Source organism: Cervus elaphus, chromosome 19 (genome assembly GCF_910594005.1).
Source record: "Cervus elaphus chromosome 19, mCerEla1.1, whole genome shotgun sequence".
Taxonomy (NCBI): domain Eukaryota; kingdom Metazoa; phylum Chordata; class Mammalia; order Artiodactyla; family Cervidae; genus Cervus; species Cervus elaphus.
The window spans coordinates 30,737,928-30,762,767 of NC_057833.1; the positions used below are offsets into that span (position 1 = coordinate 30,737,928).

General features: G+C 42.0%; 1 protein-coding gene across 1 annotated transcript; it reads left to right on the forward strand.

Moving 5' to 3' along the window:
* Positions 1-264: 264 nt before the first annotated feature.
* LOC122675853 (protein unc-119 homolog B-like) lies at positions 265-21,630 on the forward strand. The gene is made up of 3 exons (XM_043874999.1): positions 265-271; positions 11,656-11,660; positions 20,672-21,630. The coding sequence occupies exon 3, from the start codon at positions 20,674-20,676 to the stop codon at positions 21,436-21,438; it is 765 nt and encodes a 254-aa protein (XP_043730934.1). The 5' UTR covers positions 265-271; positions 11,656-11,660; positions 20,672-20,673; the 3' UTR covers positions 21,439-21,630.
* The last annotated feature ends 3,210 nt before the right edge of the window (positions 21,631-24,840 follow it).

Genomic DNA, 24,840 nt, shown 5'->3' on the forward strand with positions numbered 1-24,840 from the left:
AACCATTGTTTCAAACCACTCTTTCCCCAGACAGCCAACAGTATTTTGGAAATTTCTCCAATCATGTCCATAGCTAATCACATTTCCTTTTCTCCATTATCAATTTTTCTCCCTGTGTTTGTTCTTTTAGGATCTCTGCAGCTCAGTTCAGGTCATCATCAACTAGTTTCTAAATGAGTGTATCTATGCCTGAACAAGGGAGCCAGCCTCTTTCCTTTCTATCATCCTCCAGTATACTCTCCCCTTCATAATTATTTTCTTATTTATATAAGTGGCACCATTATTATCTCAGATAGTCAAGAAAATTTTGGAATTAGTTTTCCCCACCAAAACTAGATATAAGCCTCAGTCCCTCTGATACATGTACATTGCTCTCAAATAGTTTTCTAATCTCTATATGATCCCATGACTTGATGGGTATTCCCTTTATGACTTTGGGTACAGCCAAAGTTCTTCTGCTGATATTTTTTGGGATGGAGTCTTCTTCCTTTTCAGACCAAGCAACCAACTCCATTTCTGTCTCTTCTAGATATTTTATCCATCACTTGAGAGAAAATTTGCTGATGTGATTGGTCAGAGCTTAGGGCACTCTTGGAATCACAGTTATTATGACCATAGCTATTACATCCTAAAGATTAACATTTTAAGAGTTAGTCCTTTTAGTGCTTACTTGTGTTATGTGACAAGTATACTTAGGTATACTTAATTCTTGTATACTTAATTCTTGAGGTAGACCTGGTTAAGTGATTCTTTTTTCTATGCTCTCTTTCCCATGCTAAGAACTGTGAGGTAAGCTTTGGTCTATGCTACAAACACAATCATCTCAGATAGAAAGAGGAGGAAATCAGTAGTCCTATTTAAGCCATATGTAGCAACTCATTTTTACAGAGACTCTCTCTCTCTCTCTCTCTCTCTCTCTCTCTCTATATATATATATATATATATATATATACTTAAATTTGATTTATTAACTTATTTTTGTGTGTGCTGGGTCTTCATTTTTGTGCAGACTTTTCTTTAGTTGCAATGAGCCCGAGCTACTCTCTAGCTACTCTAGTTGTAGTGTTCTAGCTCTCTAATTGCAGTGTTCTAGCTCTCTAGTTGCAATGTTCGGGCATCTCATTTTTGTGGCTTCTCTTGTTGCAGAACACAGGCTCTAGGGCACATGGGCTTCAGTAGTTATGGCATGTGGACTCAGTTGTTGTGGCTCCTGGACTCTAGAGCACAGACTCAATAATGGTGGTGCTTGGGTTTAATTGCTCTGAGACATGTGAGGCCTTCCTGGGTAGGGATCAAACCTGTGTTACCTGCATTGACAGGCAGATTCTTTACCACTGAGCCACCAGAAAAAGCCCCAAAGACTCTACATTTTTGAAAAATATATTTTTATTCATTTTTTTCCTTCCAGTTTTAGTGGCATAGCACTGTGTAAGTTTAAGGTGTACAGCATAATGATTTAACTTATGTACATCATATCTCTGATAGCTCACTTGGTAAAGAATCCACCTGGAATGTGGGAGACCTGGGTTCGATCCCTGGATTGGGAAGATCCCCTGGGGAAGGGAAAGGCTACCCCCTCCAGTATTCTGGCCTGGATAATTCCATGGACTCTACAGTCCATGGGGACGTGAAGATTTGGACATGACTAAACGACTTTCACTTTCACATCATGTGATGATGATCACAATAAGTTTAGTGAACATCTATCATTTTGTATAGATACACTAAGAAATTAAAAAAAATGTGTGATGAGAACTCTTAGGATTCACTCTGTTAATAACTTTTATATATAACATATTTATGTTGTATGAATACATCACATCTGAAGTTTGTAGTAACTTTTGACTGCCTTCATCCAATTCCCCCTCCCCCGACCCCATGCCACTAGTAACCATATATCTGATCTCTTTTTCTATAAGTTTGTTTGTTTGCTTTTGAAATATAATTGACCTACAATACTATATTAGTTCCTTTTACACAATGTAGTGATTTTTTTTCTATACATTTCAAAATGATCACTATGATAACTCTAGTTACAATACGTGTGTCCACGCTAAGTTGTTCAGTCATGTCCAACTCTTTTGACCCTATGGACTGTTGCCCACTGGGTTACTCTGTCCATGATATTCTCCAGGCAAGACTACTGGAGTGGGTTGCCACGCTTTTCTCCAGGGGATCTTCCCGACCCAGGGATCAAACCTGTGTCTCCTATGTTTCCTGCATTGGCAGGTGGGTTCTTTTACCACTAGTGCCACCTGGGAAGCCCCCGTTACTATATGTCACCATACAAAAATATTACTTAGTTATTGACTATATTCCCCACACTGTACATTTCACACCCATGGTTCACTTATTTTGCAGCTAGAAGTTTGTACCTTTTAATCTCCCTCACCTATTTCTTGCCCATCCAAACTCATCTCTCCTCTGGAAAATATCTGATTGTTCTCTGTATCTATGACTGTTTTGTTATTTTCATTCATTTGTTGTTTTTTTTTTTAGATTGAAATCATATAGTAGTTGTCTTTATCTGTCTGACTCTGGCTGCAGTGCCCTAGAGATCCAGGGGACTGATTTAAGTAATATAGATGTAGGTTTCCAAATTTGATGAAAAAAATTAATGAATAAATCCAAGAGGCTAAATAAAACCCAATTTGACGTACAAAGTAACCAATGTATTTATTATCAAATTTTTAATAGATTAAAAATCTTTTTATTTATGTATTTTTTTTTTTTTTTGGTGGTGTCATGTCTTCATTGCTATGTATGGGCTTTCTCTAGTTGCAGTGAGCAGGGGCTATTCTCTAGTAAAGGTGCACAGGCTTCTCATTGTGGTGGCTTCTCTTGTTGCAGAGCACAGGCTCTTGGGAGCGAGGGCTTCCAGAGTTGCTGCACACAGTCTTTGTTGCTCACTGGCATGTAGAATCTTTCCACATCAAGGACTGAACCCATGTCCCCTGCATTGGCAGCTGAACTCTCAATCACTGGACCACCAGGCAAGTCCTCGTTATCAAACTTCTGAAATACAACTGTGTAAAACACAATCTTAAAAATACCTGGAGGAAAAACACATATTACACATAAGAGGACAATGATTCAAATGAGGTCTGAATTTTTATGTGAAACCATGAAGGCCAGGATGGGATGACATCTTAAATGTTGAATGAAAAGAGCTGTCAACCTAGACTTCTATATCCAGGGAAAATATTCCTCAAATCTGAAGGCAAAATACAGTCATTTTCTGACCAACAAAAGCTGATAGACTCTTGACAGCAGTTGAACATTGAAAGAAATGTGAAAGAAAAATTTTCACAGAATAAAAGATACAGTAGATAAAAATTTGAATCTATACAAGGAAATGTGGAGTTCTGGAAATGATAAACGAGTAAGCATAAATAGTTTAAAATTTTTTTTTACTTTAAAAGATAACTTTTTAGAACAAAAATGACAAAAATACACTGTGACTTTAAATATATACATATAAGTAAAATGTGTGCAAAAATGCACAAAAAAAGGTGAGGCAGAAAAAGAACATTTTTGTTGTAAAGTTTGTATTTTATACTTGAAGTGATACAATAGTATTTGAAGATAAGATATAATATACATATTGTAAACACTGGAGAAAGCACAAACATACACAAAAGGCATAGCAAAACAAAGAGGTGTAACTAAATATCAACTGAGGAGTGAAATGGAATATTGAAAAATGCTCAGTTAATGCAGAATGAAGCTGTAAAGGCAGAGAAATAGCAAAAGAACAGATGCACAAATAGGAAACAAACTGGCAGCCTTAAACCAATCATAGCAACAATTGTATTAAAAGTAAATAGACTAGGGGCTCCTCCAATATGGCAGAGTAGTTTCTAACCACGGTGTTGCCTCATAGATAACCTCTGTAAGCTCTAGACAAAATATAAAACAAGCAAACAAAAAATAGTGCCTGAAGGCAAAGAAGCGCTAACAACAAAGGTAGCCAGATTCTGAAGGCAGGGAGACACTTGAAAAAGGCAGTCGCACAGGGTGAGTTACAGGGTTTTACACCTTTTATCTTGAGGGTAAGGGAAATTTGGCACTGCGTAGGGTGACTCAATCTTTTTTAAGAAAATATATAGCCTTTATAACCTGAAGAACTTGAGGGTAGAGTCTGAGGAAACCCCAGATACCTAGACAGAGGTGTGCATTCTCATCAAGAGAGATGCAGTGGGAACCCTGACTTGCTGGTTTGAATTCTACCCAGATCTCTCATTTAGCTTTGAAACAAGTATGTGAAACAGACCAGTTAAGGACAAAAAACTGAACTAAGATGTGAGGTGCTACCAAGAAAGAGAGTTTGCAATTTAAGACAAATGTGAAAATCCCAGACTTTCCACAATATGACATTCAAAATATCTAGGATTTAATTTAAGATAATGGAGGAAAATGTATCCATGAGCAAGATAAAGCATCAATGAAGACCAACCATGAAATGATTCAGCTCTTGGAATTAACATACATGGATGTCAAAGGACTGTTATAGTTAACCCCAAGGATGTAAAGAAAATCATACTCAAGTGAATGAAAAGAGAACAACTCAGCAGGAAAAAAAAAAAATGTGTAAAATAATAAATGGAAGTTGTAGCACTGAAAAATGCAATACATTAAAATAAAAAAGATCACTGATGGAATGATCAGTAAAAAGAAGATGACAGAATAAACAAACACCAAGCTTGAAAATAGAGAAATACAAATATGTATATTTCCAAGTCTGGAGAAAAGAAAATAAAACAAACAAACAAACAAAAACATGTAAAGAACAGACCTTCACAGACATTTAGAACAATCAGGTGTTCAAAGTGTTAGTTGCTCAGTCATCTCCAACTGTTTGCGACCCCATGGACTGTAGCCCACAAGGCTCCTTTGTCCATGGAATTCTCCAGGCAAAAATACTAGAGTGGGGTGCCATTCCCTTCTCCAGGGGATCTTCCCAACCCAGGGATCGAACCTGGGTCTCCTGCATTGCAGGTAGATTCTTTACCATCTGAGACACCAGGGAAGCCCCAATATCAAAAGACTAACATTTGGAAGTAGAATCCCAGAAGCAGAGGAGTGTGAGAAAAGGACAGAGAAAATATTCAATGAAATAATGGCTGAAAATCCTAAATTTTGTAAAAAGTATAATTTATAAATTCAAGAAAACTATCAGGCCCAAGCAGGGCAAATACACAGAATATCATACCTGGAAGCTTCACAGTGCAGCATCTGAAATCACCCCCCGCCCAACCCCCAAAAAAAGAGACAATCTTGAAGCAGCTAAAGAAAAATGACACATTGTAGAGTGGAGTGACCAATAATTGGATAAATGAAGACCCAAAGGGAAAAATTGTTCTAAACGAGGAAAAAAAAAAAAACTTGTCTACTCAAAGTACTCAACAAAATGTCTATCAAGAAAGAAACAGGAAAAGACATTTTCACAGAAAAATAAAAACTTACAGAATTTAACCTCAGTAGACCTGCATTCCTCCCCCCGCCCCCACCCCCCCACCCCCCCGCCAAAAGAAATGGTGAGGGAAGTTCTTCACTACAAAATAATACCAAATATAACAAGAAAGAAACAAACCCACAGATACAGAGAACACACTAGTGGTTACCAGTGGGGAGAGAGGGGTGGGGAAGGGCAAGACAGGCGTATGGGAGTAAGTGAAAGTGTTAGTCACTCAGTCGTGTCCAACTCTTTGTGACCCTGTGGACTGTAGCCTGCCAGGCTCCTCTGTGCATGGAATTTTCCAGGCAAGAATATTGGAGTGGTAGCCATTCATTTCTCCAGATGACCTTCCCAACTCAGGGACTGAACCTGGGTGTCCTGCACTGCAGAAAAATACTTGGCTGTTTGAGCCACTGAAGAAATTCTTGTGGGATTTCTTCATAGATACAAGCTATTATGTATAAAATAAGCTATAAGGATATATTGCACAACACAGGAACTATAGCCAATATATTGTTATAACTATAAATGGAGTATAACCTTTAAAAATAATATCAAATGAAAACTCAGATCTTCAGGAAAGAACTGAGGTTGTCACAAATGATAAAATCTTGGTAAATTGAAAAGCCTATTTCTTTTATCTTAATTTCATAAAGTATTTCAGTTCAGTTCACTCGCTCAGTTGTGTCCAACTCTTTGCAACCCCATGAACCACAGCACCTCAGGCCTCACTGTCCATCACCAGCTCCTGGAGTCGACCCAAACCCATGTCCATTGAGTTGGTGATGCCATCCAACCATCTCATCCTCTGCCGTCCCCTTCTCCTCCTGCCTTCGATCTTTCCCAGCATCAGGGTCTTTTCAAATGAGTCAGCTCTTCGCATCAGGTGGTCAAAGGATTGGAGTTTCAGCTTCAACATCAGTCTTTCCAATGAATACCCAGGACTGATCTCCTTTAGGATGGACTGGTTGGATCTCCTTGCAGTCCAAGGGACTCTCATGAGTCTTCTCCAACACTACAGTTCAAAAGCATCAATTTTTTGGTGCTCAGCTTTCTTTCTTTCTTTTTTTTTTTTTCAGCTTTCTTTTTTTTTTCCAGCTTTCTCTATAGTCCAACTCTCACATCCATACATGACCACTGGAAAAATCATAGCCTTGACTAGACAGACGTTTGTTGACAAAGTCACGTCTCTGCTTTTTAGTATGCTGTCTAGGTTGGTCATAACTTTCCTTCCAAGGAGTAAGTATATGGGAGTAAGTGACAGTCAGCCACTGTTTCCACTGTTTCCCCATCTATTTGCCATGAATTGATGGGACCGGATGCCATGATCTTAGTTTTCTAAACGTTGAGCTTTAAACCAACGTTTTTCACTCTCCTCTTTCACTTTAGTACTGAGCAAATTAAAAATATAACATTGTGGGGTATTTAATGGATTTAGATGTAATGAATATGACAAGTATAGTATGAGGGACTAGGGAGAAGAAAATGGATCAAAATAAAATACACTGAAAGGTTTTGAGGACTATTACAATATTCACTCTGAGTAGACTGTGAGAAGTTAAGAATATATGTTGCTATTCCTGGCACAACCACTAAAATGAATGCAAATTGAAATTACTTTTCAAAACTGTGAGTACATTAAATATTCTAATTATAGGACAGAGATTATCAGATACAATAAAGAAAGTAAACACAAAAAATTTTTTGCTTATAAGAGTCACACATTATAAAGACAGATATATTTTTAAAGTATCTTGCAAATTCTAAGAAAGGTATAGTAACAATTTTAATATATCAGAGAAAGGAGGTTTACTAGAGATAAAGAGGAATATTTCATAATGATGAAAATAACAATTTATCAAGAAATCCTAATAATAAATATGTATGTATCTAATAGCAGTTTCACAGTAATGGAAGCAAATATTGACAGAAAGTAAAGGAAAAACAGATTAACCTGAAGTCATAATAGAAGATTTCAAAACTTCCCTCTTAGTAAATGATAGAACTAATTAAGAAGAAATTGATAAGAACATTAAAAAAGTTAAAAATATTTATCAACCAACTTGATTGAATTGACAGCTATGGAGTGCTACATCTAACAACCTGACTAATTTCTTTCAAGTGTGTACAGAACTCTTATCAAAATAAAATGTACTTTAGGCCATTTTAAAAGTCTCAATTCCAAACACTGAAATTATACCAAATACATTTTATTCAGTTCAGATGCTCAGTCTAGTCCGACTCTTTGTGACCCATGGACTGCTGCTTTATTGACTATGCCAAAGACTTTGACTGTGTGGATCACAATAAACTGTGGAAAATTCTTCAAGAGATGGGAATACCAGACCACCTGACCTGCCTCTTGAGAAACCTGTATGCAGGTCAGGAAGCAGAAGTTAGAACTGGACATGGAACAACAGACTGGTTCCAAATAGGAAAAGGAGAACATCAAGGCTGTATATTGTCACCCTGCTTATTTAACTTTTATGCAGAGAACATCATGAGAAAGGCTGAGCTGGAGGAAGCACAAACTGGAATCAAGATTTCCGGGAGAAATATCAATAACCTCAGATATTCAGATGACACCACCCTTGTGGCAGAAAGTGAAGAGGAACTAAAGAGCCTCTTGATGAAAGTGAAAGAAGAGAATGAAAAAGTTAGCTTAAAGCTCAACATTCAGAAAACAAAGATCATGGCATCCAGTCCCATCACTTCATGGGAAATAGATGGGGAAACAGTGGTAACAGTGGCCGACTTTATTTTTCTGGGTTCCAGAATCTCTGCAGATGGTGATTGCAGCCATGAAATTAAAAGACACTTACTCCTTGGAAGGAAAGTTATGACCAACCTAGATAGCATATTAAAAAGCAGAGACATTACTTTGCCAACAAAGGTCCATCTGGTCAAGTCTATGGTTTTTCCAGTGGTCATGTATGGATGTGAGGGTTGGACTGTGAAGAAAGCTGAGCACCGAAGAATTGATGCTTTTGAACTGTGGTGTTGGAGAAGACTCTTGAGAGTCCCTTGGACTGCAAGGAGATCCAACCAGTCCATCCTAAAGGAGATCAGTCCTGGGTGTTCATTGGAAGGACTGATGAGAAGCTGAAACTCCAGTACTTTGGCCACCTCATTCGAAGAGTTGACTCATTGGAAAAGACCCTGATGCTGGGAGGGATTGAGGGCAGGAGGAGAAGGGGATGACAGAGGATGAGATCATTGGATGGTATCACCGACTCAATGGACATGGGTTTGTGTCAACTCCAGGAGTTGGTGATGGACAGGGAGGCCTGAGGTGCTGTGGTTCATGGGGTCGCAAAGAGTTGGACATGACTGAACGACTGAACTGAACTGAACTAAACTGGACTGCAGCATGCCTGGAGTCCGTGTCCATCACCAACTCCCAAAGTTTACTCAAACTCATGTCCATTGAGACGGTGATGCCATCCAACCATTTCATCCTCTCTGGAATTAAGGTTGTTGGTGGTTTAGTTGCTAAATTGTGTCTGACTCTTGCAACTCCATGGACTGTAGCTTGCCAGGCTTCTCTGTCCATGGGATTTCCCAGGCAAGAATACTAGAGTGGGTTGCCATTTCCTTCTCCAGGGGATCTTCCCAATTTAGGGATCAAACGTGGGTCTCTTGCATTACAGGCAGATTCCTGATCATCTGAGCCACCAGGGAATTAAGACTAATCAATTAAAAAAAAAAAAGACATCTAGAAAATCCTCAAATATTGGAAAATAAGCAACTCAGGTCAAAGAAACATAGGGTTTAAAGAAGAAATCATAAAGAACATACAAAATGTTCAAAGCTGACCTACGAAGTGAAGTGAAAGTCTCAGTCGTGTCTGACTCTTTGTGACCCCATGGACTATACAGTCCATGGAATTCTCCAGGCCAGAATACTGGAGTGGGTAGCCTTTCCCTTCTCCAGGGTATCTTACCAACCCAGAGATCGAACCCAGGTCTCCCACATTGCAGGCGGATTCTTTACCAGCTGAGGTGCAAGGGAAGCCCAAGAATACTGGAGTGGATAGCCTATCCCTTCTCCAGGGGATCTTCCAACCCAGGAATTGAACCAGGGTCTCCTGCATTGCAGGTGGATTCTTTACCAAATGACCCTAACAACATAAGAAGCTTAAAAAAGATAAGCAAATTCAAATTCAAGTGTGTAGAATAATAAAAATAATTTTAAAAAGAGCATAAATGAATTAAATAGATGACAAACAATAGAGTAAATTGATGAAATCAAATAGGGTTCTTTGAAAATGTTGTCAAAATTGATAAACTCTATATCCACATTCATCAAGAAGAAAAGGAAATTCACAAATTACTGAAGTCCAGAGTGAAAATGAGGATTCTAGTATAAATTTTTAAAGTATTAAAAAGATAAATATTAAGAACAATGTGAATCAATAAGCTCAGCAATTTTGATAACATAGACAAAATCCCTGGGAAAAAATAAGATTAAAGAAAAAAACATAAATTTTGCCTAGATAAGTGTCTATATGTGAAATATAACTGGTATTTAAAAACATTCTCAGAAAATTTCAGGCCTATCTTGTTTCACCTAAATTTCCTCAAAAATTTAAGCAAAATAATAAATATCCTACATAAACTTATTCACAAAATAGAGTGGAACACTTCACAATTTTATTTCCAAGAGTCAGCATTATTTCAATATCTAACACAGATAGAGATATTCAATTCAGTTCAGTTCAGTCGCTCAGTTGTGTCCAACTCTTTGCAACCCCATGAATTGCAGCATGCCAGGCCTCCCTGTCCATCACCAACTCCCAGAGTTTACTCAAAGTCATGCCCATTGAGTCGGTGATGCCATCCAGCGATCTCGTCCTCTGTCATCCCCTTCTCCTCTTGCCTCCAATCAACCCCAACATCAGGGTCTTTTCCAATGAGTCAACTCTTCGAATGACGTGGCCAAAGTATTGGAGTTTCAGCTTCAGCATCAGTCTTTCCAATGAACACCCAGGACTGATCTCCTTTAGGATGGACTGGTTGGATCTCCTTGCAGTCCAAGGGACTCTCAAGAGTCTTCTCCAACACCACAGTTCAAAAGCATCAATTCTTCAGCGCTCAGCTTTCTTCACAACCCAATTCTCACATCCATACATGACCACTGGAAAAACCATAGCCTTGACCAGATGGACCTTTGTTGGCAAAGTAATGTCTCTGCTTTTTAATATGCTATCTAGGTTGGTCATAACTTTCCTTCTAAGGAGTAAGCGCCTTTTAATGTCATGGCTGCAATCACCATCTGTAGTGATTTTGGAGCCCCAAAAAATAAAGTCTGACATTGTTTCCACTGTTTCCCCATCTATTTCCCATGAGGTGATGGGACTGGATGCCATGATATTAGTTTTCTGAATGTTGAGCTTTAAGCCAACTTTTTCATTCTCCTCTTTCACTTTCATCAAGAGGCTTTTTAGTTCCTCTTCACTTTCTGCCACAAGGGTGGTGTCATCTGCATATCTGAGGTTATTGATATTTCTCCCGGCAATCTTGATACCAGCTTGTGCTTCCTCCAGCTCAGCGTTTCTCCTGATGTACTCTGCATATAAGTTAAATTAGCAGGGTGACAATATACAGCCTTGCTGTACTCCTTTTCATATTTGCAACCAGTCTGTTGTTCCATGTCCAGTTCTAACTGTTGCTTTCTGACCTGCATACAGGTTTCTCAAGAGGCAGGTCAGGTGGTCTGGTATTCCCATCTCCTTCAGAATTTTCCATAGTTCATTATGATCCACACAGTCGAAGGCTTTGGGGTAGTCAAAAAAGCAGAAATAGATGTTTTTCTCGAACTCTCTTGCTTTTTTGATGATCCAGCGGATATTGGCAATTTGATCTCTGGTTCCTCTGCCTTTTCTAAAACCAGCTTGAACATCTGGAAGTTCTCGGTTCACATATTGCTGAAGCCTGGCTTGGAGAATTTTGAGCATTACCTTACTAGCGTGTGAGGTGAGTGCAATTGTGCAGTAGTTTGAGCACTCTTTGGGATTGCCTTTCTTAGGGATTGGAATGAAAACTGACATTTTGCAGTCCTGTGGCCACTGCTGAGTTTTCTAAATTTGCTGGCATATTGAGTGTAGCACTTTCACAGCATCATCTTTCAGGATTTGAAATAGTTCAACTGGAATTCCATCACATCCACTAGCTTTCTTCAGAGGGATGCTTTCTAAGGCCCAGTTGACTTCACATTCCAGGATGTCTGGCTCTAGGTGAGTGATCACACCATTGTGATTATCTGGGTCATGAAGATCTTTTTTGTACAGTTCTGTGTATTCTTGCCACCTCTTCTTAATATACTCTGCTTCTTTTAGGTCCATACCATTTCTGTCCTTTATTGGGCCCATCTTTGCATGAAATGTTCCCTTGGTATCTCTAATTTTCTTGAAGAGATCTCTAGTCTTTCCCATTCTGTTGTTTTCCTCTATTTCTTTGCATTGATCACTGAGGAAGGCTTTCTTATCTCTCCTGGCTATTCTTTGGAACTCTGTATTCAAATGGGAATATCTTTCCTTTTTTCCTTTGCTTTTCTCTTCTCTTCATTTCACAGCTATTTGTAAGGCCTCCTCAGACAACCATTTTGCCTTTTTGCATTTCTTTTCCATGGGGATGGTCTTGATCCCTGTCTCCTGTGCAATGTTACACACCTCCGTCCATAGTTCATCAGACTCTCTATCAGATCTAGTCCCTTAAATCTATTTCTCACTTCCACTGTATAGTCATAAGGGATTTGATTTAGGTCATATCTGAATGATCTAGTGGTTATCCTTACTTTCTTCAGTGTAAGTCTGAATTTGGCAATAAGGAGTTCATGATCTGAGCCACAGTCAGCTCCCGGTCTTGTTTTTGCTAACTGTATAGAGCTTCTCCATCTTTGGCTGCAAGGAATATAATCAGTCTGATTTCGGTGTTGACCATCTGGTGATGTCCATGTGTAGAGTCTTCTCTTGTGTTGTTGGAAGAGGGTGTTTGCTATGACCAGTGTGTTCTCTTGGCAAAACTCTATTAGCCTTTGCCCTGCTTCATTCTGTACTCCAAGGCCAAATTTGCCTGTTACTCCAGGTGTTTCTTGACTTCCTACTTTTGCATTCCAGTCCCCTATAATGAAAAGGACATCTTTTTTGGGTGGTAGTTCTAAAATGTCTTGTAGGTCTTCATAGAACCACTCAGCTTCAGCTTCTTCAGCATTACTGGTTGGGGCATAGGCTTGGATTACCATGATATTGAATTGTTTGCCTTGGAAAGGAACAGAGATCATTCTGTCGTTTTTGAGATTGCATCCAAGTACTGCATTTCGGACTGTTTTGTTGAATATGATGGCTACTCCATTTCTTCTAAGTGATTCCTGCCCACAGTAGTAGATATAATGATCATCTGAGTTAAATTCACCCATTCCAGTCCATTTTAGTTCGCTGATTCCTAGAATGTTGACATTCACTCTTGCCATCTCCTTTTTGACCACTTCCAATTTGCCTTGATTCATGGACCTAACATTCCAGGTTCCTATGCAATATTGCTCTTTACAGCATCGGACCTTGCCTCTGTCACCAGTCCCATCCACAACTTGGTATTGTTTTTGCTTTGGCTCCATCTCTTCATTCTTTCAGGAGTTATTTCTCCACTGATCTCCAGTAGCATATTGGGCATCTACCAACCTGGGGAGTTCCTCTTTCAGTATCCTATCATTTTGCCTTCTCATACTGTTCATGGGGTTCTCAAGACAAGAATACTGAAGTGGTTTGCCATTCCCTTCTCCAGTGGACCACATTCTGTCAGACCTCTCCACCATGACCCGACCATCTTGGGTGGCCCCACATGGCATGACTTAGTTTTTGAGTTAGACAAGACTGTGGTCCTGTACAATGAAGTAAATCCACAGAATGAAATCCCTCATAAGAAAAAATATCTAACAAAACAATAGCAATAAAACACACACACACAACATAATGGAAGGATTTATCTCATTTATGCAGTTCAGCACAAAAAAGTCAATGTAATTCACAACTTAAACAGAAAGCTTGAGCAAACTAGAAAATATATAAACACCACAATAAATGCACAGGCAACATGTGACAAAATCCCAAACTCATTTGCATAAAAACTCTCACTAAACTAAGAAGAAACAAAATGACTTCATTTTGAAAAAAGAAAAAAACTATAACTTGTATCATACCTAATGATGAACACTTTTTGGTTAAGATAGAGAATTAGGCCAGGCTAAGCTAATTGCTTTACCATTTCTACTTTCTGGGCTTCCCTGCTGACTAAGATGGTAAAGAATCTTCCAGCAATGTGGGACGATCCCCTGGGTTTGATCCCTGGTTTGGGAAGATCCCCCTGGAGAAGGGAATGGCTACACATTCCAATATTCTTCTAATTTAAGTTGTAGCCAGTGAAATAAACTGAGAAGAAAAAGAAAGTCATGTAGGTTGGAAGGAAGAAGCAAAGCTGTCTTTATTTCAAGACAGTATGATAATATGAAGTGAAGTGCAGAGAAAGTCGCTCAGTCATGTCTGACTCTTTGTGACCCCATGGACTGTAGCCTGCCAGGCTCCTCTGTCCATGGAATTCTCCAGGCCACAATACTGGAGTGGATAGCCATTCCCTTCTCCAGGGGATCTTCCTGACCCAGGGATCAAACTCAGCTCTCCCGCATTGCAGGCGGATTCTTTACCATTTGAGTCACCAGGGAAGCCCTTATGATAGTATACGTAGAAATTTTAAGCAGTCCACAAAGCAGCTACTTGAATTAATAAGTGAATTTAGCAAAATTATAGGATATAAGGTCAGTGTATTTCTGTATGATAGTGCCGAAGGGAAATTGATGACTTAGAGACACGTTGTTGTCGTTCAGTCACTTCAGTCATGTTCGCCTCTTTGTGACCCCATGGACTGTAGCCTGCCAGGCTCCTCAGTCCATGGGGTTTTCCAGGCAAGAATACTGGAGTGGGTTGCCACTTCCTTCTCCATAAATAGAGATATATATCACACTTATATGTTTTGAAAAATTCAGAACTGTTAAGATTTCACTTCTCCCCAAACTGAACTATAGTTTCAACACAATCTTAAAATCTGATCCATTTTTAAAAGATGGAAATCAACAAGTTACTTTTAAATTTACATGGAAATGAAAGACAGAACTCTTTTAAATCTTGCAAAAGAAAACAGCGAAGTTTCAGTACTTATAAATGATTTGGGACGAATCGCCAGTCCAGGTTTGATGCATGATACAGGATGCTCGGGGCTGGTGCACTGGAATGACCCAGAGGGATGGGATGGGGAGGGAGTTGGGAGGGGGGTTCAGGATGGGGAACACATGTATACCCATGGCGGATTCAAGTCAATGTATGGCAAAACCAATACAATGTTGTAAAGTAAAAAAAAAAAAAAAAAAGGCTAAAGAGGGCTTCCTGGTAGTTCAGCTGGTAAACAATCCACCTGCAATCCAGGAGACCTTGATTTGATTCCTGGGTCAGGAAGATACCCTGGAAACGGGATAGGCTACCCACTTTAGTATTCTTGGGTTTCCCTGGTGGCTCAGATGGTAAAGAATCACCCTGCAATGCAGGAAACCTGGGTTAGATCCCTGGGTTGGGAAGATCTCCTGGAGGAGGGCATGGCAATCCACTCTAGTATTCTTGCCTGGAGAATCCTAATGGACAGAGGAACTTGGTGGACTACAGTCCATGGGGTCGCAAAGAGTTGGACACGACTGAGCAACTAAGCACAGTGCAAAAAGCTAGAGAGAAGGCTTTTGATATAAACATAAACACATCAGTGGAGTAGGAAAACACTCATACTTTCATTGTGAAGTTTCAACTAAGACTCCAGGTCATTTCAATGGCAAAGTGTCTTTTCAACATTGAAATACAGGATTGTGATGTGGGGGAGATACTTTGCCTCAGACTTCACTTCATATTTAAAATCTATGAGACGGATCTCAGAACTAAATAAAAAAAGCCAGAACTATAAAGCTTCCAGAAAATTTTGAATAATATTTTCATTGTCTTGTGATATACAAATATTTCTTCATCAGGACAGAAAAAGAAATAATCATAAAAGAAAAATTGTTAAAATACACATGATCAAAATTAAGCTCTTCTACTTATCAAGAGACTCTGTTCAGTAAGTGTATACATAAGCTACAGACTGGCAGAAAATATTTGCAGTCCATAAATTTGACAAGATTCATATCCAAAATAAACCAAAACTCCTACAGTTCAATAAAAATAGAGACAACTAGTCCAATCAAAGCATGAATAAAATATTTGTGGTTGCCTTCATGGGAGGATGGTGAATTTATCATTAACTAGGATTTTCATGGGGTGTTAAAATTATCTGGGCTTCCTAGTGGTAAAAAATCTGCCTGCCAGTGCAAGAGATGCAAGAGACACAGGTTCGATCCCTGGGTCAGGAAGATCCCCTGGAGTAGGAAATGGCACCCCACGCCCGTGTTCTTGCCTGAAAAATTCCATGGTCAAGGGAGCCTGGTGGGCTACATTCCATGGGGTTGCAGAGAGTTGGACATGACTGAGCGACTGAGCACAAAATTATCTACATCTTGATCTGTATGCATTACCCTGGCATCTGCTATTGTGAGAACTCGTCAAATGATACACTTAAGATCTTTGCCTCTCTTTTTGTAAATTATACACGAATAGAAAAAAAAAGTGTTACTTTTTAAAAATTTGCTGCAATAACCTTCTGTAATGATTTCCTCTTTTGTATAATGAAAATTATTAAGTCAAATAATTTATTAAGATCAAAATGCAGCTCATTTAAAAAGATGATCAGTGTAACAATAGGTGCTTAAATCTAGAAAGCCTGTTTGTAGGGAACAAAACTATCATAGAGCTTAGATTATGGTAAATACTATTGTTTTGGTGTAGTTAGTGAAAGGGCTTTTTTCTCATTTCATAAGAAATACATACCCACTCAGTTTTCACCTGCTTATGCAATAATAGGAGAAGGCAATGGCACCCCACTCCAGTCCTCTTGCCTGGAAAATCCCATGGACAGAGGAGACGGGTAGGCTGCAGTCCATGAGGTAGCTAAGAGTCAGACACAACTGAGTGACTTCACTTTCACTTTTCACTTTCATGCGCTGGAGAAGGAAATGGCAACCCACTCCAGTGTTCTTGTCTGGAGAATCCCAGGGAAGGGGGAGCCTGGTGGGCTGCCATTTATGGGGTCGCACAGAGTCAGACAAGACTGAAGTGACTTAGCATGCAATAATAAGGTAGCATTTTAAGATGAAAAATGATTCTTTCAGGCAGTATGATGTAGCAAAAAGAACAATGGACTGAAGTCAGGAGGTCTGAACTGTATTCTTGGCACTGGCACTTTGTAACTGTGCATTGAACCCTGTAGAAGTCCCCAGCGTCTCTGGCCTTCCAGTTCCTCATTTACAAAATGAAGTGATTGAACTGAATGACCTCCAAGGCCCTTCCTCCCTCTAACATTCTGTGATCTATGATCCATCCCTCGAACTATGACCATAGGTGTCCTCTGCTTTGACGTTTTAATATGTCAGGGCACTTGCGCTTGTTTTCATTCATTATGTTACTATTCAAAGTTCAAATTCAGGAAGCTATTTTGAGAATATTAGAGAAATAAATTAATTTTAGTTGATATTTATTCTCCTGTTACTACATTATTTGTTACTAAGGCCACATAAAGAACTAATCATTCCTGATCTGATTCCAGAGGCATAGTATATATTACAATAACATAAATCATATTAATGTGAATGTGAGATTAATTTCAAAAAGAGACAATTTATACTCTTTGCTCAGTATATACATATTTAATGCTATGAATTTATTTCTTATTCATGGTGATAACTTTAATTACAATAAATTTGGTTTATATTCATATAGATGTCACACACTTCTGGAGTTTAGCATTTATAATATATAAATAAATGGCCTCTAGCCTTTTACTCAGAGAAGACAATGGCACCCCACTCCAGTACTCTTGCCTGGAAAATCCCATGGATGGAGGAGCCTGGTAGGCTGCAGTCCATGGGGTCGTTAAGAGTCGGGCACAACTAAGCGACTTCACTTTCACTTTTCACTTCCATGCCTTGGAGAAGGAAATGGCAACCCACTCCAGTATTCTTGCCTGGAGGATCCCAAGGACAAAAGAGCCTAGTGGACTGCCGTCTATGGGTCGCACAGAGTCAGACACGACTGAAGCGACTTAGCAGCAGCAGCAGCAACAGCCTTTTACTCTCACATTTCATATTTAGTTACTCAAATGAATAGTCACACAATCAACAAACTATTAAACCAGGAAAAAATAATCTGGTAGTTGCATATTCTTGATTTTTGTCACAGTATCAATATATATATTTTCTTACCTCTGGCATTTATTTAGTAATTTCATATAATGAATTTGTATTAATAGCCAGTTGCCTAACTGGAAATTATTTTGATTGGGGTTCAACACTTTAAAGAAGCTGGTTTAAAAGGGCTGAATACTCAGTGAAATCAGTATTTCTATTAACATAAAATCTGGCTCCATTTATGCCCTCATCTCTCCTAATTTTGATGAGAGAAAATGTGATAAGATGCAAAGGATTAAAATTTAAAAAAAAAAACTAAGCTACCAGAAAATGGGTTGAAATCTCAGTTGTACCATTTAAAATAGTCTTACTTAAGGCAAAAATCTCAGGTTGGGCAGTGGTGAATCCACCTACCAATGCAGGAGACACAGGAGACTTGGATTTGATCCCTGGGTCAAGAAGATCACCTGGAGGAAGAAATGGCCTGGAAAATTCCACAGACAGAGGAACGTGGTGGGCTACAGTCCTAAGGGTCACAAAGAGTCAGACACGACTGAGCACGCACACATTTTAGGTAAGTTTCTCAACCTTCTTATATCCATAATATGTAGATAACATTCAAATGTGGTTCTATTTGTGAATATACTTGGAACTCTTAGGTTGCTGTTGTTCAGTTGCTAAGTCCTGTCTTGACTCTGCGACCCAACAGACTGCAACATGCCAGGCTTCCCTGTCCTTTACTAACTCCCAGAGTTTGCTCAAATTCATGATCCCTGAGTTGGTGATGCTGTCTAATCATCTCATCTTCTGCCACCCTCCTCTCCTTTTGCCTTCAGTCTTTCCTAGCATCAGAGTGTTTCCAATGAATTGTCTTTTCTCATCAGGTGGCCAAAGTATTGGAGTTATAGCTTCAGTTATCTGTCTTCCAATGAGTATTCAGGGTTGATTTCCTTTAGAACTGACTGGTTTGATCTCCTTGCAGTCCAAGGGACTCTTGAGTCTTCTCCAGCACCTCAGTTCAAAAGCATTAATTCTTAGGCACTCAGCCTTCTTTATAATCCAACTCTTACATCCATACACGGCTACTGGAAAAACCATAGCTATGACCACGCAGACCTTTGACTATACTTGCAACCCTATAGGCAATCAATAAATATTACTGGGATATGGATCTGCATCCTATGTCTTTGGTCTGATGGGGCTTCCCAGGTGGCACTAGTGGTAAAGAGCCTGCCTGTTAATTCAGGAGACATAAGAAACATGGGTTTGATCCCTGGGTCAAGAAGGTTCCCTGGAGGAGGGCATGGCAACCCACTCCAGTATTCTTGCCTGGAGAATCCTCATGGACAGAGGAGCCTGCTGGGCTACAGTCCATAGGGTAACAAAGAGTTGGACACAACTGAAGTGACTTGGCAAGCACGCACACTTCCATCTAATGCTGACCTTCTGTTTTCTCCATTCTTTGCTTTACAATTCCTCTGAGGAAAAACTCTTCCTGTATTACCTCCCTCCATGTTCTCATTAATTTCCTATCCAGACCACTCATATATATCCCTCCTCCATATCAGGCTCTCAACTCCAAAACAGTGGGTCCTTTGGCTCCCACCATTGAAAGTAAGACATTGTACCTCCTCAGACTCTTCTTGAGAGCTTTGCTTCCTACCTTGACTGAAAGTATTGCCCTTCGTTGATGATACTGAAACCCTCAAAATACTACTGAAGGAAATTCTTCCTTCTCAGTCCTTTTTACTCCTTAATTAGACTATTGAACTAGCTTTCTCACTGGCATTCCCCATTTCCTCATAGTCCATCATTTGTATTGCCCCTGATTCATTCCTGAATCACTCCTGATGTCATTCTGTGGCTCAAAGACCTCTATTGACTTCTTATGGATAACATCAGACACTAAAATTTTTTATATGAGTTTCAAAGACCTCCATTAATCTGGTTCAGACCTACATTTCTAATCTTAATCTCTATATCTACTTACAAACATTTTCTTTTAGTCAAACTGAACTGCTGCTTGTATGCCTTCCTTCTTTCTACCTTTGTAGTCATGTGCATGTCCTCTCTACCAAGAATTCTTTTTCTACCAACTCCACATGACCGAATGATGCCCATTTGTCGCATATTAACTTAAATTCCACCCCTTCCTGAAGTTTTCTTGGACCACTGCTGCAAATAATTTCTTTCCATGGCATCTTAGTTCTGCCCCTTTCATGGCCTGCACAAGTTTCCACCTGTACTTATCTACTGAGACTGATGTATTATCACTGTATGTATTCCTTGAACAGAACTCAAATATGATTCAGTTGTGACTGCCTAAAAACCTAGCGAATTTGGAAAACTCAGCGGTGGCCACAGGTCTGGAAAAGGTCAGTTTTCATTCCAATCCCAAAGAATGCTAAAACTACCGGACAGTTGCGCTCATCTCACACATTAGTAAAGCAATGCTCAAAATTCTCCAAGCCAGGATTCAGCAATACATGAACCATGAACTTTCAGATGTTCAAGCTGGTTTTAGAAAAGGCAGAGGAACCAGAGATCAAATTGCCAATATCCGCTGGATCATCAAAAAAGCAAGAGAGTTCCAGAAAAACATCTATTTCTGCTTTATTGACTATGCCAAAGCCTTTGACTGTGTGGATCACAATAAACTGTGGAAAATTCTGAAGGAGATGAGAATACCAGACCACCTGACCTGCCTCTTGAGAAACCTGTATGCAGGTCACTAAGCAACAGTTAGAACTGGACATGGAACAACAGACTGGTTCCAAATAGGAAAAGGAGAACATCAAGGCTGTATATTGTCACCCTGCTTATATAACTTATATGCAGAGAACATCATGAGAAAGGTTGGGCTGGAGGAAGCACAAGCTGGAATCAAGATTGCGGAAGAAAGAGCGATGAGCGGGTCGAATTCGAAGGCTGCGGCCGTGGGGTCGGCCGTTGGGCCCGGGGGGCTGGTAACTGGCAAGGAAGAGAAGAAGAAGGCGGGCGGCGGCGTCCTAAACAGGCTCAAGGCACGGCTGCAGGCGCCCCACCACGCGGTAGACGACGGCATCGGGGCAGCGGTCACAGAGCAGGAGCTGCTGGCTCTGGACACCATCCGGCCCGAGCACGTCCTGCGCCTCAGCCGGGTCACCGAGAATTATTTATGTAAACCCGAAGACAACGTCTACAGTATTGATTTTACCCGCTTCAAAATTCGAGATTTGGAGACAGGGACAGCGCTGTTTGAGATTGCCAAACCTTGTGTTTCAGACCAGGAGGAAGAAGAGGACGAGGAAAGGGAAGCAGGCGGGGATGTGGACGTCAGCGCTGGCCGCTTCGTCCGCTACCAGTTCACACCAGCGTTTCTCCGCCTCCGCACCGTGGGCGCCACGGTGGAGTTCACGGTGGGAGACAAACCTGTGTCAAATTTCCGGATGATTGAACGGCACTACTTTCGGGAACGCCTGCTGAAAAATTTTGACTTTGATTTCGGCTTCTGCATCCCCAGCAGCAGGAACACTTGCGAGCACATCTATGAGTTTCCCCAACTTTCTGAGGATGTCATTCGTCTGATGATTGAAAATCCCTATGAGACCCGTTCTGACAGCTTTTACTTCATCGACAACAAGCTGATAATGCACAACAAGGCCGACTATGCCTGTAACGGGGGCCAGTAGCAGTGGCTGGAGCAGACGGGGAGGTGCTTTGCTATGGCCCGAGGTCCTGGTGCATGGAGGTGGTTGAAGCTGTTGTCTGTCGACACATATCTGGAACCTGGCCCCAGGAAGCCGAGGCTGGGGTGGCAGTTTCCTGTGCTCCAAGCGAGGTGCCAAGCAGTGCTGTGGCTCTTTCCCCCTGTATTTTTTCCTCCCTTTTCCCCCTGCCCCTTAGGTCGCAGAAGTAGTAAAACTTAGAATAAGACTCCTGGAATCCAGGTAGAAAGAAAGTTTATTTTCCCGGCTCCTCCAGGATGTCCTGATGAGCCTGGGTCCCTGCAAGCACAGCTGTACCAGGGAGAGAAGGCTCTCCTGTGGGTTCGGGGCCCTCTGCGAAGCTGAGACTCCTCCCTCACCGGCAGGGCCGCCATCAGCACACTGACCTCGGCCTGAGGATCGTCCTGAACCTCCTGGAGAGGACCCTGAGCGGAGCGGAGGGGAGGATGGGGCCCAGAGTTGAGGCGCGGGGGTGGGCAAAGCTGCCGAGCCTAGGGAGCCGCTTACCTGTCTGACTTCCGGGATCTTGGCTGCTCCTCCCGGGGCACCCCCGAGGTTTCAGCCTGGCTGTGCCTTCCTTTTCTCCTTCCAGACAGAAGACGAGCTTGCTCTGCTTTTTCTAGCTCCTACCTTTTGAGTTTCTCCTGAAATCGAACGTGTCCGTTTTCGCTCTGGGAATTGTAGTGTCGCTCGAGGCCAGCACAGGCCTCGTTGTTTTGTTTTTTTATTTCTAGGCTTCTTGTGGGGAGGTTTTACAAAATGTCAGGGGTGCTCCCAGTGTATGCGATGTGTGGCTAGACTTCTCCAAGTACCGATTAGGCTCCTGCGGCTCCTCTGGCCCTTGTCCCCTCTGCTTTTGTACTGAAGCTGCTCTGGAACCATCCTGGCCGGTCCCACCTAAGTAAGGCAAATTCTGGTCCTGTGGACCGCTAGTCGGAATGGTCTCGGTGTTGGGAAAGGGGGAAATGGGCTGAGGTGACCCAGCAGAGACATGTGTTCTCCAAAACGTGTCTCTTTGCACTTCCCTCAGGCCCTCATTGGGCGGACTGTCCCCGCCTCAGCTCCCTACCGCTGTCTATGTGGGCGGATGTAGGTGCTCAGGCCAACTGCTGCCCTTCTGATGAGATTGTCACCGTGGCCAGGGCTCAGCGTTCATAGGAAGGTCGCAGTAGGAAGCACCCAGGCACGTCGTGCCTCTGACAGGAGCACCGTCTCCCGTGTTGGGGAGAAAGGCTGGGCGGGGCCAGGAGAGGCGGACCTGGCCTTCGCTGCCCCGCGTTGCACCCTGTTTGGTTTCTAGAGCGCGAGTGGCCTTGAACTTTGGTCCAGCGCCTTGTGCCAGGCCGGAGTCTGGGCTGTGCCAGAGGCTGGCAGCTCTCTCACTGAGAGAACCCTGGTTCATCCTGGGTGCTGGCCCTGGACCCAGCCCCCAAGGGAGGAAGAAACCGGGCTCCCTGCAGGGCAGGCTGCTCACCCCAGACCCGATGAGCCCCAGAACTGGAGTTGGCTGCAAATCCAGATGCCTTCGGCGTGGCTCCTTCCCGTCCCTGGCGGACAGACATCAGCACTGCCTCTTCACTTCCTCTCTCTCTGGGGCACCTTCAGCAGATCTGTGTTCGCTGGGCTTCGGAGTAACCCCTTCTCTCTGCGACAAGCCCAGTCGGGAGAGTTTCTACTATTTGATGTTTAAGTACTATCTAGGAAATGGTTTGGAGCTGCCCAGCGCTCTGCTCAGGAGACCGTGTCCCAGGCAGACCCCGTCTGGTGGGCTCATGGGCTGTCCCTCGCCGCAGTGTTGGCGGTTGCTGGGAGGAGGGCAGGCGTTGGGGAGGAGGCCGGTGTTCTGGCGTGAAGAGCGCTGCGCCCTGTTCCCAGGAACTTGCCTTAGTCTCGCTGGAGACCACCATGAGGCCGAGCGCCCGCTCTGTGCTCGGCGGGATAGGGACTGGTCCCCTTCTGCACTTGAAGGTCTGGTGTCTGTACCTGGGACTCCAGATTCTTGTGTCCAGCTACTCAGGAAACCTTGAGAAGCATCTGGGGTGTTAACTAGGATAAGTCTGAAATTAACCCTTCTGTATCCGAGCTGGGGAGAGAATTGGAAATTATACTGTCTCTGAAAGTAGCTGAACTCATCAGAAGCTGAATCAGGAGGCCGTGGCGTTAAGTCTGGACTGTGGGCAGCAGTTACCTACCTGTGGGCACTGGGGTGGCAGGACAGAAACTGCCTGCCCAGGGCGACACACCCTCCCTCTGTTCAGAGCTGGCACCAGTGAGGCAGCTCCTGGAGGGAACACGTCCCAGCAGACCGGCTCGCCCTGCTGTGGCCAGAGGGCCTGCCGCCTGCACCCCTCTTTCTGTCTCGCTCCTGTCCTTCTGCCCTGGAGGCTCCTGGGAGAGCACCTTTCTTTTCCTGTGGCGCCTTTGGGCTGAGATACCCTTTTAGCTTCTGCAGAGAAGACCATGGTTTATTTTATTCTATGTTTTAAGAGTAAACAGGAAATAAGTAAAAGTAGTTCTGGGATAAAGTAGGTCATCCTCTCCTCATATGTCAGCTTATAGCTGTCTTGCAGGGAACGCAAGTTTTCAGGGCTTTGCAGGACTTCCTGAAGGCACTCACAGTCTGGGCCACCTGATTCTCAAATACAGGCAGTGATTTGGGGGTCTTGGAGCTCTCCTTAGACTGGAGAGTCGTGATGTGGCAATAGCTGGGGGGGATCTTCAACTTGTTTTTTAGTCGAAGTGGGACTCACATCTGGAATGGCCTTCACAGGCGGCGTCCGGCACACCCGTTGGGTGTCTTGCCACCCTTGGTACTCTTGGTTTAGTACTCCCAGTACACTCTTACTTTTTTGCTGTAAAGTCACTGTCTTCCTGGTGGCCGTTGTCACTACGACATCAGTGAGGTTGGGGAATGGGGGCCATTCTCAGAATTACGGCACAGACTCTGTCTGTGGGTGAGGACCCCTGATGCAGAGGGTGCCGCTCTACCCGGTGAAGGAACCTAAGCGTCAATCATGTTTCTCACATTCCATGTCACCGAACGTCTTAGGCACAAGAAGGAGGTGGATTTACCCCTTGTTGTATACAGAGGATCACGTAAAGTCGTTGAACTTGTGAAAGTCTATTTTTTTCCCCCGTAAATCTATTTTTCACAGAATATAAGAAACATCAATGACCAAATCTGTCCTTCCTCCCTTTCCCCTTCACCTAAGATCCTCATTCCAGTTTGTATTGTCTTTGTGTCCAAAGTAAACTAGGTGACTTATTTGTATAAAATGTTATTTTGCCACAAGAGACAGTAATAAAAGAAAGATTTTCACAGTAAAAAAAAAAAAAAAAGATTGTGGAAGAAATATCAATAACCTC

Coding starts and splice junctions, on each gene's coding strand:
- LOC122675853 (XM_043874999.1), top strand. CDS start 20,674: ATGAGCGGGTCGAATTCGAAGGCTGCGGCCGTGGGGTCGGCCGTTGGG.